This window comes from Uranotaenia lowii, chromosome 2 (genome assembly GCF_029784155.1).
Source record: "Uranotaenia lowii strain MFRU-FL chromosome 2, ASM2978415v1, whole genome shotgun sequence".
NCBI classification, from domain to species: domain Eukaryota; kingdom Metazoa; phylum Arthropoda; class Insecta; order Diptera; family Culicidae; genus Uranotaenia; species Uranotaenia lowii.
In genome coordinates, this window is record NC_073692.1 from 95,871,250 (window position 1) to 95,887,956 (window position 16,707).

At 32.1% G+C, this 16,707-nt stretch overlaps 1 protein-coding gene across 3 annotated transcripts in view; it reads left to right on the forward strand.

Moving 5' to 3' along the window:
- Window positions 1–16,707, forward strand: part of LOC129744860 (short-chain dehydrogenase/reductase family 16C member 6) — a 110,957-nt gene that overhangs the window by 82,180 nt on the left and 12,070 nt on the right. For all 3 annotated transcript variants that reach the window (XM_055737600.1, XM_055737599.1, XM_055737601.1), the window contains exon 4: window positions 3,163–3,287. In XM_055737600.1, coding sequence (XP_055593575.1) covers window positions 3,163–3,287 — 125 coding nt within the window. The remainder of the gene's footprint in view (window positions 1–3,162; window positions 3,288–16,707) is intronic.

Here is a 16,707-nt window from a genome sequence, read left to right on the forward strand (position 1 = left end):
TTTTCCACGTGAAAGATCATGACAAAACTAAGATCATAAGCGTATGAGCATATTTTTGTTATGCTCTTTAGGTTCCCCATCGATGAAATTAGCGGGTGTTTTTTTAATTATGTAAGTAAATTTTTCTAACTTTTTTTTGTTTGATAAATAAAAGAAGCATATGATGCGTATTTCAGTCAACAACATATAGGAATATATGCTCACGCAAAGCGACGGCGATGGCAGTTGGTTTGAGATTTTTATCTCAACAAACATCTGAGATATTAAAAGTGGCCCACGTTTCCCCATGGCCCACGATACCCCACTCTCCCCTACATAATAAATAGATAAATACTTTTAATAAAGTTTCAAAAGTGGTCAGCTCAAAATGATTGGAGTTGTATCGCTTATTTCTGAGAATCTTTCGAATTTGTTATTTTCGAAGTGAAAGGATTCAATTTCTCGTAACAAAATATATTTCACTTGTTAAAGATTCAATTTTTTACCAGAATTAAAGTGTCACGAAAAAAAGCGGCTTTTACTAAATTTGATTTAAAAAAATATTAAACAAAATATTTGTAGAGCAGATTTATTACACAGCTTCATCTTTGACTGAAGTGAAAAAAATATAATCATCGGCATGTGCTCATTTTTTTTTTTAAATTTGCTTTTATCGAAGTTTGAAGTTTTTGAGAAACATGAGAAAAAATATATTCTTAGTAAAAAAAACGTTAATAATATTAGACTAAACTTTTGACTAGAATTTTGAGATAACTGGAAATCTAAATTAAGAAAATTAATTCAATTAGAGAAAAGCTTCGCGGGCCGCACAAGAGGGTCTTGCGGGCCACAAGCGGCCTGCAAGCCGCGTTTTGCTCATCTCTGGTCTATGCTATTTTGTTCAATGTAACTCTTATTCATCGACGTCCGTAAATGCATTTTCCGTCAAAAATACAAATTTATTTCGGCAATCTTGTCGAGTAGGGTTTGTGATATAGCTCAGTTGGCAAGTGGCAGTGACAGTTGCCTCCTGATCCGATGTTCACGAGTTCGAGACCGAGAGTAATCATCGAATACAGTTGTACCGGTAAGTTTTTCAATAACTGTTCGCCAATTACATCGTTGATATAAAGTCGCGAAAGCTATGAAGATAGTGAAACGACTACAATCGAATATTGTCGAGTAGAATATGTTATTTTGATGGTGGTCAGATTTCAGATTTTCAAACGCTGTTACTTTTTTCATTCAAACCTATAAAAAAGGTTCCTTTTTGAGCATGAAAACAGGCTCAAAGCCCTAGGTAGGTAAGCAAAATGTGAACATTGATCTCTACAGAAAACTGGAACTGGAATAGTTCAAGTTCAAGTTTCTTGAAGGCATCTTTAAATATTATTTATGCATGTTCCTAGGCGCAGTGCACTTCATGTCGCTGTTTTTACACGGTATCATCTGAAATGTCCATGCAACCCTCATGTGTAGCAGTGATAGAACATGAAAGGATTTATGTAGGGGGAAGGAGAGTTAATCAAATTTATCAAGCAGTTCAGTAGATTTCACACACATGTTAGCATTCGTTTATTGTACGCGTTTGAAAATAAAATTCTTGTTCATTATCGAAGCTTGTTTTTTTTTCAAAACAAACGAGGATCCAAAAATAAATTCTGATGAGCGTTGAGCCCCAACATCACCTAATTAGGGGAGATGAGGGCATAACGAGCACCCAGGGCATAATGAGCACTCCATTTTTCTACATAAGTACGTATTTTCTTAAACAAATTTTCATGAGGACTTGTTTCGTACTACCTCTAGTATTAATTTTTCACCAAAAAAGAAATATCCTTTTCATCTTTACAGAAATATTAAATAATAACCAACAAGGTTCTCAAGTGACGAAAATATTATAATTTTTGAGCACCACCAAATAAGTTTTTATGACCATTAAATCAGCTTGATCTGAAATGTACGCACTGCAACATGATCTACACATTGTTTCTCAATTTCCAGCATCATAAAATTTTTGATTTTTCACTTGAATCAATTTTAAAACACGTTTTTACTTAAATTTGTTGACTAGGGGCATATAGAGCACCATATTATCGAGGTATAATGAGCATTTTCTGCCGTAGAATCTAGCAGCGAATTAAAATTGATTTATAGAGCCACACCTTGACTAGTTTTCATCCGACGATTCAGCCTATTGGTAAGGTGTCGGAGAGGTTATTAAAAGACTAGCGTTAGATTTCTGTTCGAGGTGATTTTTTTCCATTTACAATTCATGATCGCTTTTTTTATTGTTACATTTTACGGCTAGTAGCATCATCCTCCAAACAAAGCCCATAATGTATGAGCGTGCGTGAATTGATTGTATTCTACAAACAGACCTAGATTATTTTGTTATTGCTTTGTTTGATGAATCTACGACAAACCTGACTTCATCGAGTTGAATTCGCTGCTAGATTCCCCGACAGAAAACGCACATCTTGCCCTGATTAATGGTGCTCATACTGCCTCAGGGGGGTTCTCATTATGCCTCTACAGTGGCTGGTTTTCAGCTTTTGGCAAAAAATTTTAAAATGCATTTTTTAACGTTTTCATCTAGTTTTTCACGTTTCAGCCCGTTAGGGAATAGGCTTTTCAAGTGTCTGAACACGAAACAATAATGTATCCTCCATATTATAGCTATTTTCTATGGTTAAATAAGCGTTTTCCTTAAGGTGGCCATTATGCCCCCATCTCCCCTACAGCTTCATTACTTCGACGAACCTCGCGCAGGGTTCAATTGAACCCAGCTGAGCATGACCAATGGCCGAGTGCCGTGTAATTAAATAGGGCCATAACTTTTACAATAGGAGAGAGTGTGGGGCGGCCTCTCAATGGCGGCGATTGCACGGAGTCATAAAAAGAAAATTAATTAGCTGTCTCGGTTTTGCGCTTTTCAAGTTCAAACCGGTTAACAATTGCACGGGAAGAGTACTGAAGCTGGTCTTAAGGTTGCATTTATTCTCCTTCATTATCGAAGCGAAAATTATAACATGTCTTCTGGTAGAATGTGAAGAAAAACTCTAGAAGAAAGACAAATGAGGATTTGGTTCGAATGGAAATTCAATATTTTACAAGAATAACCATTTTACCATGGCATGAGATTCTATTATTATTATTTTTTTTTTTCATTCTATTCCACAGGTATCGATGAGACGGTCAAAATTGTCAAATCGTTGGGTGGCTTCTGCAAAGGCTACAAGGTGGACATTTCTAACAAAGAACAGGTCTACAAGTTTGCCGACCTAATGCGAGAGGAAGTGGGTGATGTAAGTATGCGAAAATGTAAAAAAAAAGATAATGCCATTAGACACAGTAGAATGTTGTCCTATTTATAGTGACCAATTTACGCAATAGAGCTCTATGTCTCAACCATAGTGCCATAGTATCAGATAAGGATTATTGCCTTTGTGCGTCCTTTCCACGTAAACTATCATTTACTAAAAGGGCCTTTCATTTGCGAGTTAACTGCAGTGTATGGTAAACCTTCAAATGATAGGCTACAATTCCTAGAAATATAGCGACATCGCTCAGCACGATATCAATTCCCTTTTATTCAGCTGACACCTTCTGGTGAACTTCTAAATACAGCATCCCATTTAATCAGCGCTCACCTCTCCCGCGAGTTCGCTTCCGATTTTGTCATCAGAAAAGGTCATTCCTAGCCGGTCGTCGCCGATTGTATCGATTGCGGCTTGTTCGTTCGAGAAATTCAATCACAGGCTGTAGCATTAGAGACCCGGCGTTCTAACGAAATTGCCACCTGGGGCAGGACCCGAGAACGCGTGCATGTGATAATTGTATGCTCTTACGAGTCGATTTAACGCAGAACAATCTACCTATCAAGTTTTTGAACCAGGTTACGTGTACTATAGCTCAACTATTACACGAAATTTAAACATAGGCGCGGAAGTTTGTTTTAAACAAATTACTGGAAAATCCAAACAGAATTGACGAAATTTTCGAAATTTTTGACATTGTCAAAATGTTTTATACTGTCAGAATTTTCAAAATGTCAAATTTTTATAAAATTTTCAAAATGATCATTATTGTCAAAATTTTAATTTTCAATATTTAAAAAAAAATTAATAAAAAAAATTGTCAAAAGTTTCAAAATTATTAAAATTGTCAAAATTGCAAAGGTTGTCAACATTGATGAAATTATCAAAATTTCTCGACTTTTACAAAAGGTTTGTCAAATAAGTTTGTTTAAAATGCATGATAATTTTTTAATGAGAGCTCCCCAAAACAATTTCCACACCGCGCCCATGATCAGGTCAATCTATTAAGTTCACAATTAGTCTCTGATATACACGCGTTAGTGTGAGCCACTCGATAATAAACGGGGTGCACGAAGAGGGTCACCGAGAGCAAAGATCTTCCCTTGAATGATCTTTAATCGAGTTTAATTCGCTAATTAATAATAAGTGCTGCAGGTTTTGTTTGTTGGTGTGAACTTGTGAGAACCGACCATATTTTGCAAGCGCCAGGGAGGCATTTTAATTTGCATTTTGAATGTTTTCATAAGGGGCCAATATCCCAATGAAAGGTGGATAATAGAAAGCAATTTTTTTTTTCGATATAGAAATAGAACTTTAATTTTTTTAAGTAAGGCTGTACTGAAAATTGGAATATTATTCCATCTCCGAAAAATCATAAAACAATTCAGTTTAAGGAAAACAAAAAAAAAAAGGGTTTTTATTCCTATTTGAACACAACTTTCGTTAAGATACTGGCAAACTTTGATTTTAGGTCTGAAAATCTTTCGACATTAGATGCCGTGAAAAAAAAAATTTTTTTTTTTAGTATAGTTTGATATTTCTACATTAATTTTAATAAGCTTAGTGTATTTATAAGACAACATTTTTTCAATGAGTGTTACATCTGAATCTAAAAATGTAGGATGTGGATTCCACAAACGATTGATTTCTTTTGATTCTCATACAAGATAAATTAAATCGCACAATAATCTGTAGTTTCACAAATTCCATAAGTTTTCAAAATTCTTTTGTGGCTGCAGTTCGATTTCTTTAAAACCGACAGCATGTAGCCATATCAAACCAACAAAATGTGAAAAACTTGTTTACCCTTTTTCAATTCATTTTTGTTTTATTATGGTTCGTAAAAATGACGTTTTCGGCAAAAATATAAGTTCCATCATTGGAAATGTGACAGATTTTTTGGTCATGACTCTACAAATCTTCTTCAAAAATATTGAACATTTACGTAACTTAAAAAACATCACATTTTGTACACTAGTTAGGTTTATGTTTTTTGTAGAAATATAAAATACAGAAAAAAATTAAATCAAACTTATCACTTTTAAAACCGAGCCGAAAGGTGAATTTAACTATGTATTAGTACATAGATTTGTTTTCTTTTGAAACATTCATAGGTTGCATGTGATGAGCAAAATAAATAATGGAAATCGCAAAAACGATATAACCTTGTCCGATTATAAAAGAAATATGTTTTGAAATAAATTTATGATGTGCAAAAGGTAACAAAATAAATAACAAAAAAATTAAAAAAAAAACTCAAGTGTTATTTTTTTTAAATTAAATTAACCTCTTATAAAAATAATGGATTTCGTGTAGAGACGAACCAGCCAAAGGCTGAAAGTCTCTCTAGTAAAGACAAAACAAAATATGAATTTTTATGTTTTTTTTTTTACTGATTTTGAGGAATTTTTCGCATTTTCTTTACAAATCCTAAATAACTTTCATTAAATCTAAAATTTATTTTAAAAATTGGAAAAGTTATCATTTTTGTTATAATGAAAAGTTTGGGCTTTTTTCGCTCTTCTACTGAGTTCTTTTACATACTAAAATCACAAAGAACAGACATACAATTTAGCCCACGAAACTTCTGTTAAATTTCCAACGATCGTTTTGAACCCTTTTTTGTTTTTTGGCTGGGCCACCAGATGTCTCAAAACACACTAAACAGAGCTTTCAAAACCAAACCGAGAAAAAAACATAATTTTTGGTCAGTTTTGATAAGGTCGTATGAACTTTTTGGCATGTTTCAAGAAAATTGCTGCTCAAGTTTCATAACACTTAAACGTCACGTTGAATCATGGAAAAATATCTTAAAAGTTAATCGCTATTTCCTTTAAGCTAGAAGGGTTAAATTTTGGACAATGGGATGCAAAAGTGATAGTTGAAAGTAACCAGCTTTGAGATGTCTAGAATCAGTTCTGATGGGTTAGACTGATCGTCAAAAATATTCCTTATTGACTTGATTCAAGAAGTGCAAAAACGTATTGTAAAACTGTAAGTTATTTCGACTGCCTCAGAAGTGCCAAAATAAACGAACAAATAAAAGTTTATCACCAGTACTTTTACAGCGGTATTTGTTTAATTATTGATGAGTTCATATGCGATTACGCCTTTTCAAAAACTGGGCACTTGGAAATTTGATTTGTAACTTTTGAACGTCACAATAGATGGCACTGTTTCGAGACAATTTTCAACTTTTTATTTTGGATGTCAGCATTTTAAATTTTACACACTTTTTTTTAGGATTTTTTTTTCGAGCTTGTACGTCTGTTCTTTGTTATAAAACTAAATTTAAGCTAATATAATTAATTATCGTTAATTTGTTTATAATTTAACGGAGAACATTAAGTTCATTGAGCAGGATTATTTAATGTTCAAATATATGGACCAACAAAAGAATAAAAAAATATTGACAGCTTAATAGTTTTGGTCAAATGCTATATTTGTTCATTCACGACTTTTCTAGAAAGGTAATTCAGATAGAATAGAATTGAACTCACCTAACGTTCACTGTTATGGTCGAACAAAAATTCACAATAAATTAAATTAATGATAAAAAATCTTACTCAAATTTTGTAACTACCGTAGTTTTTCGATTCTATGAATGTTCGATTTCTATTCAAGCTCGATTTTATCACAGTTATTGTTTCTATTTTATCACGCTTTTTTTTAATCATTCAGAAACCATTTCCAGGGCCTTAATTCTCTTTCAAAGCGTAGAGCGTTTTTCTTTATGATATTTTTTATAGTTTATGTTATGCTAGGCATAAAAGTATTCAATAATATGAAAATGTCTTCGAACTGCTTAGTTTAGCTGTATAGTTGTTATTTGTGCTTGGTGAGCCGCTGTAAAAAAGATAACTTTTTTGGTTATGCAAATCATATAAAGATGTAAGTGATTTTAAGCGTTTTTAAAAAGAGATAGATACGTGTTTCTGATTTTTTTTAACCCTCATCCGCATCAGATTTCATTACCCTAATCAGCACTAGGAGTGTCAATTTGACACTACAAGCTAAAATCGTTATAACTTTTGGCGTGTTCAACCGATCTAAACAAAAGTTTTATCAATAGAAACCTTGTAATGTCAGTAAAATATGTTTAGAACATAATATATATATCTAAAGCTTTTAGTTTTCTCGTTATTCAGCATGAAAGAAAAAAAAATCCGAAAAAACATGGAAAACTGCTGTAGTTCATATATTACACGTCCAAAAAAATATTTGTCTTATGCATATGAAAGCTGAAGTTAATGTCTACATCATGAAGCCAAGAAATATTTTTTTAAATTTTTTTTAATGAAATGGTCGCAAAAACTTCAAAAAAATGGTCTGAAAAAGTGGTCATTCGATCGCTTGTAAATACTGTTTGAGTGATGATAGAGTTTCTGAAAAAATATGACTACAAAATCTATTAAAATTCTAACATTTTGCTGTCTTTAGATTTTCCATGCAACAAAAATTGAGTTTACTAGAATTTTTCAAAGTTCACTACTTTGCGCGATTTTTTTACAAATTGAAATTTCATCTGGTTTTGTGGTCCACCGTCAGGTTTAACCCGGATTTTCTGTGCTTTTACTTTGTTTGGACCAATCAAAAGTATATTTATTGGAAAGCAAATTTAATCTACATTCTAGTGAGGTGCAACAATTCACGCTGTGAGATTTAACAAAAATATGAACATTATAAACGTAAAATCATTCCTGAATTTCTAGAACCACAAGCAGCGCGTCCAGCAAAACGTGTTTGTTTGCTCTCCGAGTAGGTATGGTGGGTGTTGATTTGGAGTGTCAAATTGACACTCTAAGTCGTAAAAGGGAGTTTTTTGACAGACTTCCAGGGTTCGTCCATAAAAAAAAGTAAAGATACAATATTGAAGAACTTTTGAATTCATTTAGGGTCCCCGAAGAAATTTTTGTATTTTGTAGGTTCTGAAAAAAGTTGGAAGCCTTCAAACTTGCAATAGTGTCAAAATGACACCCTTATGCGGATGAGGGTTAAATTTGTTTATTTGATAGAGTGGCGTGCGCAATCCCGATTGGACAGCCTTTGGTATTGTCTGAATGGATAATTTCGAATTATCAAAATGAAATTCTGCTAGCTTGGCCTTATGTTAAAAAGACTAAAATTTCTGATTTTCTACATATGAAAATGAAAGGATGAAAACATTTTTCAAAAAAGTAAACTTTTCGAAGCAGTTTTCTTTAAACCCTTTATCAAAATGGACATAAGAGATAACGACTGTTGAATTTCCATATAAAACTTAATAGTTCACTTTAATAAGACTTTCAAATTGATATTCTACATGGTTTAATATCAATAAAAAAAAATATCTCAGAATGTCTATAGGCAAGAATAATTTTAACCGAAATCGATCCTTTGTGTTTATAAAATTTTGATAATTACATCTCATGATCAAAATTTATGTATACAAAACGTTTTCACTACTGAAAACATTATAAATTCTTGATAAGAGACAATGAAAATATTTTTGTCCAGTTTGATTTTTAGTTTTGCCAAATTCACGGTTTTGCCAAATTCACAGTGAATTTTTTTTGTTACCGTGATAAATTCGAAAAACTACTGTATTCTCAAAAAATACTTGATTTGACATACAAAAAATGAAATAATTATATCAATCTAATGTGATTTTTTTCTGTTTTGAAATCGATCTTGTCGATTCAGATGTGGGATTTTTTTTTTGTTAACCGACAAGCTGCGTCGCACAAAGTTTCAAAATCAAAAAAAGGTTGGAAAAAATTCATATAAAGCTTTTTTTAAGATTATAAGCGGAAAGTTGAAAAAATTAAAAATTCAATTTTTTTTTCAAAGCTTGCAATTTTTTCTATTATTGCAAAAACCGGTTTTGAGCTCTATACTGAAAATTTGAATATTTTCCGGAATTCCTCTAGGTTAGTTGTATGAATATTAAAACTTATGTTTTATGGCGAAATTGCATGTATATCAAAGCAAACATTGCTTGATTTTCTCTGTATAAATACTTTAGAATTTTCATTTTTAAACCATACACCATCATTTTTGAACCATAAGATAATTTTTTGGCGAGGCTTTCACCTATCCAACGGTATATAATTGAAAACAGCGTAAATTAGGGATACCATACGTACTCTTTTAAGAGTACATGTACTCTTTTTCGATCGAGAAATATGCGTACTCTTCTTTTTGTGAAATTTTACCAAATGTACTTTTTTTTGTTAAAAGATATTTGATCAGAAAAATCTATGTATATGTTCCATTTTATGAGATTGTTTCACATTTAATGCAAAAACAACGAATGGAATACCGCTTACAACAAATTACTTTAACATCTTGTTTTCTTTAACATGAATTCGTAATAAAGTGAGTGCGATAAGCGCCTTTAAGTATGCCAAGAATAATTAATATAAACAAAATTTAGGTAATATGCTTTATGCTTGAATATTGATTTTAAAGGATATACGCGTCAATAAAAAAAAACGAAAAATGGGAATGGATTGTTTTATAACTTTTTTTGTGGTTTCTCAGCATCAGTAACATCTAAATTCTAAATACTGTTATCTCTTCAAATAATCCACCTTTTGCATAACCTCAACAAATTGACAGCATTTGATTGAATTGAAATATCTCTGTTTCCAATTACAGTAGAACTCCGTTTATTCAAGGTAGTAGTAGTCTCCTCGGAAAATACGAAATATGAGCATCCTTTAATTTATTTATTTATTTATTTATTTATTTATTTATTGCCATTTTGTAACGTAAGATACAATCTTATAACTTATTACAATGTGTTATACTGATGTGTTTTCCTAGCTAAGTTTTTATTCGTTCGTTTTTTTTAAAGATAATGTCGTTCTTAATCTGCAAGTCCTGATAATAAACCCCTCTTGAACTCTGACCTAGATCTAATAGATTTTACTTCTGTTTTGCAAAGCTCGATAATTAAATTGATGGCTGGGAGCTCAGAAAACCGAAGTTTATATCGTTTCCCGTCACTTTTTGGGTAAAAGATCTCAATGTACTCTTTTTGGTGTTGGGGGATCTGGTAACCCTAGCGAAAATCAAACTTTTTTATCATCAAAATTTGAGTTCTCAACTAAATGAAACTTTATTAGTTCACGATATAAAGGATGTTTTTCATCTCAAAACTGTAGAATAGATTAATATTTATCATTTCGGTGTTAGGATATATTGACAGTTCTTTACGAAGACTACCTTACCGGAAGGCCTCAGCCCTAACCTCTAAACAAGGTTGAAACGATTAATTTTACCCAAAACGCGATTTTCCTAAGACAAAATTGCCGTTTTCGCCGCTTCGAGAAACCGGTTGAGTTTTCAAGTTGAAAATTTCAACGTTTTGATTTCGAATGCTACCCAGTGGAGCCAGGTCAAATAATTTTTCAATATTCGCATTGATTTTTTTAAATCTCATTAATAAAATCATTGGTAAAAGCAAATTTTACAGTGTACTTAAAACGCATTATTTTTTATAATTGTTGAACACATTTCAAAGCTTATTTGCAACTTTTCATAAAGAAATATGCTTCAAAACTTTGTTTCATATTTTATCGAAAAGCTGATAATTTTTCTATGATTACCGTTAAAAATGACAAAGGTATGTGTATTTGAGTTATGATTTGAATTTTTCACAAGAACATGTAGCTTCAAGTCTGCAAAAACTGCAACAATAACTTTTGAAAATAAGTACAAATTTGAGTGACTTTTTGACACAATTAAGAACATCACAAAGATTTTGAAAATTTTAACTGGTTTTAATTAATTAATCATACTGAAAACCGCTAGTAATTCAAAATTCTGAGAAAAAAAGTAATAAAAGTTTTCTTCTTGTTTATTTTTTCCCAACTCTGAAAAAACAATAATTTTTTAATTTTTATTTCTTTAACCAAACTAAAAAGGTATAAGTCACATTCTACCGTGACGTGAATTCGATGGCAAATTAAATTTCCCTTGAAATGAGTATGATTTGGCCACTAAATTTAATGTGTTTGTGTTGCGATCGACTACTTTTGTAACGTGAATTCACGCTAGAAGTTTTCATTATTAACTTCAGTACATATCACCTTAATTTACTGTTCTTTCTGAGGAAATAGAACATTGATGTCTTAGAACAAGTTGTAAACGAATAAATTACCCACATTATGATATACATAGCTTTCAATTTGAACAACAACAAATTAAGTCATGCCTCTTTAAAGTTGTAAAGTGAATTCACTCAATTTAAACAAAATATCTTGTAGTTCCTGTTCAATTTTATATTTCCAGTACCTTTTTGTAACTTTTTCCTTATTTTAACTCGCTTTTAACATAACAACATATTTAGAAATCATACATAAAAACTACTACTGTTTCTCACGATGTATATTTGAACATTCATTATAATTTTTTTTATTGTTTTTATTTTTTGCATAACTATGAATGATTCAAAAAAATTAACCAAAATAGTGTTCGATTTGTAAAAATCCGACTATCTGGAGGATCAAGACAACTTTCAGAGTATATTTCTCATATAAATTTATACATAAAATAAATTTTTGTGTTGTACCTCTGCTGGATCTTTTTTCCGATTTCTACAAATTTTAATGTTTCATTATTTTTTCGTCATTTTCAAAGAAGATCCAGAATCTATCTGTTAGAAAATCTAAAAGAATCCTCATAAATTTAAAATGTTTCCTTTTTTCGTGAGTTCACTTATTTGCGACTGTTCTGTTCGCTTTTTAAAACAACTCCATTGAATATAAACAAATTCTTTTTTCTGCACAATGAAGCAGTGTTTGTTGGCCTCAAAACGTATTTTACACATTTAAAAAAAATCAATCCTTAAAGATATTTGTTATTCTTTATTTTGTAAAAGTTGTTAAAATTTACACTGTTTTCAAAAAAAAAAATTGCAAAATTATAAAAAATATGTTAATTTTTTTTTCTCTTTTTTGACGATTTTGAGACTTTTTTATTCGAGAATAGATAGAAATCATTTGTGAGCAGTACAAGTGCGTGGAATGTGTCATTAGATATTTTTGAAAGCATAAGTCAAATCGTTTTGAAGTCATCACAAGTTGTTAAGTGAATTGAAGTATGTAATGTTAAAAAATCAAAGACACTCTTTTGTGATGCCGGAAATAGTAATAATGTAATCTATTTAAATTAATAAAAAGTGTGGCCTAAGAGGGTTTTATCTATAAAACTAGAATATCTGGGAAAATCTTAATAAAAAGTTTCGCTGACAGAATGTTTGAGTCAAGAGTAGAAGGATAGCAGACTGCTTATGAAGCAAGAATTTTTTTCTTCTTTTTTATCCATCGCACAATAGGAAGAAAGGGTATAAACCGCGAAGAAATACGATAAGTGACTGTTTAACCCTCAATTCCCCTAGAGTTTTCAAATTAGACCTGACTCAATTTGTCGATGCGTGCAATTTCTCAGTCCGAACAAGCATTTCTGAACTACATTAAAAGTGTTGAGGAATAAAACAGGCATTAAGCCAGTTTCCGATGCGAAAGACTTCTCTCGATTACTCGGAAAAAAATCACATGAGATAAGTCTCGTTTGGTTCAAAATTTTCTAGTCCGAACATGTGTTTTCTGAATTTATTGAAAATTGTAGGGGAATTTAGGATAAAAACAGCCATAACTCAATTTTCGATGCGTGTGGCAACTCAATTAGCCTTCATTTGATTCCTCGAAAAATTAACATAAGCGGGGTCTAATTTGGTTCAAAACTTTCAAGGCCGGAAATACTTTTTTTATAATTAAATGAAAAATATAGGGGCATCGACGGTAAAATCATCCATAGCTTCATTTTATAAGATGTGTGGCAGCTCAAACAGTCTCAAACATTCCTCGGGAAAAATTATATAAGATTGGTCTGATTTTGTTAAAAAAAAATCTAGTACAATCCAGTGTTTTTCTGGATCGTTTATGAAATATAAGGGAATAAGGGGTTAAAAAGACACTCTATCTCCGTTCGTAAGCTCTTGCGGCGCACAGTGAGCCAGGAACCACACTTTTGCGGTCAAAATTGACTGCAGGCCAGAGGCTTCGTTGTAGCTCATCGGTGTCTTCGACAAAGTTACTCGACTATATTTGCGCTATCTATTGATGGATTTGAATTAGTTCTATTTTTCTACACAAGATGGCGCCAAAATCTAACTTTTTACAGAAGGAAGATACAGGCATGGTTTCTTCTATAAAGTTGTTTATTATAACTTTTTACAGAAGCAAGATACAGGCATGGTTTCTTCTATAAAGTTGTTTATTATACCTTTCACATCAATTTTGTAGAACATTGTTAAGCTCTATGTTGTGTATTTACCTTGCAAAAATAATAATTTACGGAAACCTTGCAAAAAATGGTTTTTTTCACATATTTTTGTTTTACGCTATTCAATACCTCAAATTTCTACAGTATTCGATTGGAATGGACTCAAGTGAGATATTCTAGTGGAAAACTTATTCGTTTCGCAGATTTTTTCTGTCAAAATCGCAAAAATAGGTTAAAATTATACATTTTTCAAACTGCAATAAGGCTGGAACAAATATCAATTTCTTCTTTTGTCACCCCCCCCTTCGAAATTTCCAAAAACTCGAAGAGGGAAATAAATAAAGTTTGAAGTAATTTATGTAAATTCCTATAAAAAATTCCAATATCTGAAAGTTTACAAGACTAAAAATTAAATTTAAGAACATGGGAGTTATTTCACCTTTTATTTTCTTGATTTCATTGAATTATTCGATAAAAAATTACTTGATTTATAGGTTTTGTGCAACATTATAATATGAAATTTTGTTGCATACAAGCTTCCGTGCAATTTATTCCAATTTATTTGTTTTTCGCATTATTTTTTATTGTCCCCCCCCCCCCTCGCGACGTCCCAACTCCGAGTGACAAAAGAAGGATTTGAAATTTGTTCCGGCCTAACTTGCTTGCGAGCAGTTTGGCGTACCTCATTTTTCCATAAGTGATAGTTGTGATTATGATCTAAATGCATGTAGAAAATGTCGGTGGGTTCTCGTGGGTTCCTTGCCAAATGATTTAGTAAAGTTGGTTAATTATCAATTCAAATTCACTTATTTTAAGACCATTTTCATTGAAAACATCCGCATTTCTTGTAGAAAAGTCGAATTTTCAACGTTCAGTTATTGGATCAATATTTTGCTTGTTGAGTCGATGATTGAATAAATAATTCGCACATTTTTCGCACTTTCAAATTTGTAAAAAAAAATTCTAATTAATAAAAAAAAATCTTAAACTATTTTTAACATTTTTAATAGATTTGACCAAATGTGCTTAATCGCTAAATTAAGCATCGCAATTGACTAAATCAATAATAAAACGAAGAAAATTCGACTATTCTACGAGAAATGCGGATGTTTTCTTTGAAAAAGGTCTAAAAATATGTGAATTTGTATTTAAAATTAACCAAAGCATTTGGCAAGGAACCCACGAGAACCCACCGACATTTTCTACATGCATAATCACAACTGTCACTTCTGGAAAAATGAGGTATGCCAAACTGCTTGCAAGCAAGTTATTGTAGTTTGAAAAATGTATAATTTTAACCTATTTCTGCGATTTTGACAGAAAAAAATCTGCGAAACGAATAAGTTTTCCACTAGAATATCTCACTTGAGTCCATTCCAATCGAATACTGTAGAAATTTGAGGTATTGAATAGCTTAAAACAAAAATATGTGAAAAAAACCATTTTTTGCAAGGTTTCCGTAAATTATTATTTTTGCAAGGTAAATACACAACATAGAGCTTAACAATGTTCTACAAAGTTGATGTGAAAGGTAGAATAAACAACTTTATAGAAGAAACCATGCCTGTATCTTGCTTCTGTAAAAAGTTAAAATTTGGCGCCATCTTGCGGAGAAAAATAGAACTAAATAAAATCCATCAATAGATAGCGCAAATATAGTCGAGTAACTTTGTCGAAGACACTGATGAGCTACAACGAAGCCTCTGGCCTGCAGTCAATTTTGACCGCAAAAGTGTGGTTCCTGGCCCACTGTGCGGCGTCTGAATTGATGTCCAATCGATTTTCCGGACATTTTTACTAAAGAAAAGTATATTTTCATAGATTTGGTTCATGTAGGAGGAAAGCTATTGAATTTCTTCGCGGTTTATACATTTTTCCCTATTGTGCATCGGGAGAGAAGTTTATGGTGTTTTCCTCTTAAAGTATATAGAAGTACAGAGTAGGAAAGTCAAAATTTCAACGAATGTGGAACCATTGGAATGAATGTTTTGTTAGTGTACAATCAATCATAATTCTCTGAGATTAGATATTTAGTTCAGGTCCTTTGGCAGGCAAATGTCAGGTTTGTTGGGGACCCACAAAATCGTGGACCTGTAATGTTGATGTTTGTCAATATCAATGGCTTAGGATAGAGATGCCATCCTCATGGTCAGCACCCATCGCTAAGTCGAATAAAAAAATGATGTTATCAGAACGCTTTTTCTTATACACTAGAGTGCCCCAAATGACCCGACTTTTGAAAAAGTTATGCGCTGCAGGCTAAAATTGATCGTTGGCCTAGTATAAGATCTCATGCCAAATTTGGGCGAGATCGGATCACGTGAAGGGGTCGCTCAACGAGCCTGAAGTTTGTATGGGATTTTGGGACATTTTGTTCGGGAGGAACACGAAAATCCAGTTTTTCATCAATAACTTTGGTTCCCGTCGGTCGATTGCTTTCAAAAACGGATTTTCTTAAAGCCTAAACTATGACAAATATTTCATCTGAAGACTGCATTTCGATAAGAGTTAGGATAAAAAAGTTATTAGGCTTCAAAAATGGGCTAACTTTTTTAACGGTGGTATTCAGCACTATTAATGAGGCGTCAATATGTTCGACCGCCTCGACTCATTAACAGTGATGAATACCATCCTTAAAAAAGTTAGCCCATTTTTGAAGCCTAATAACTTTCTTGTCTTAACTCTAATTGAAATGCAGTCTTCGGATGAAATATTATTTATAATTTAGGCTTTAAGAAAACCCGTTTTTGAAAAAAATCGGCCGACGAGAACCAAAGTTATTGATGAAAAACTGGTTTTTCATGTTTCTCCCGAACAAAATGTCTCAAAATCCCATACAAACTTCAGGCTCGTTGAGCGACCCCTTCCCGTGATCCGATCTGGCCCAAATTTGGCATGAGATCTTGTACTAGGACTAGGATCAATTTCAGCCTGCAGCGCATAACATTTTACAGGTTTTGAATTTTCCATACAAATTTGGGGCAGTCTATTATACACTCAATTATTTACATAGAAGAAGCAACAATTACCAATATTTTATCTGAAAATACATCGATGTATTCACAACAGCTTAAAGAAAATCTTTAAAATAAAATTTGTAAAAATGTCTTTTTCAGTTAATCCATCGAAACTTTGC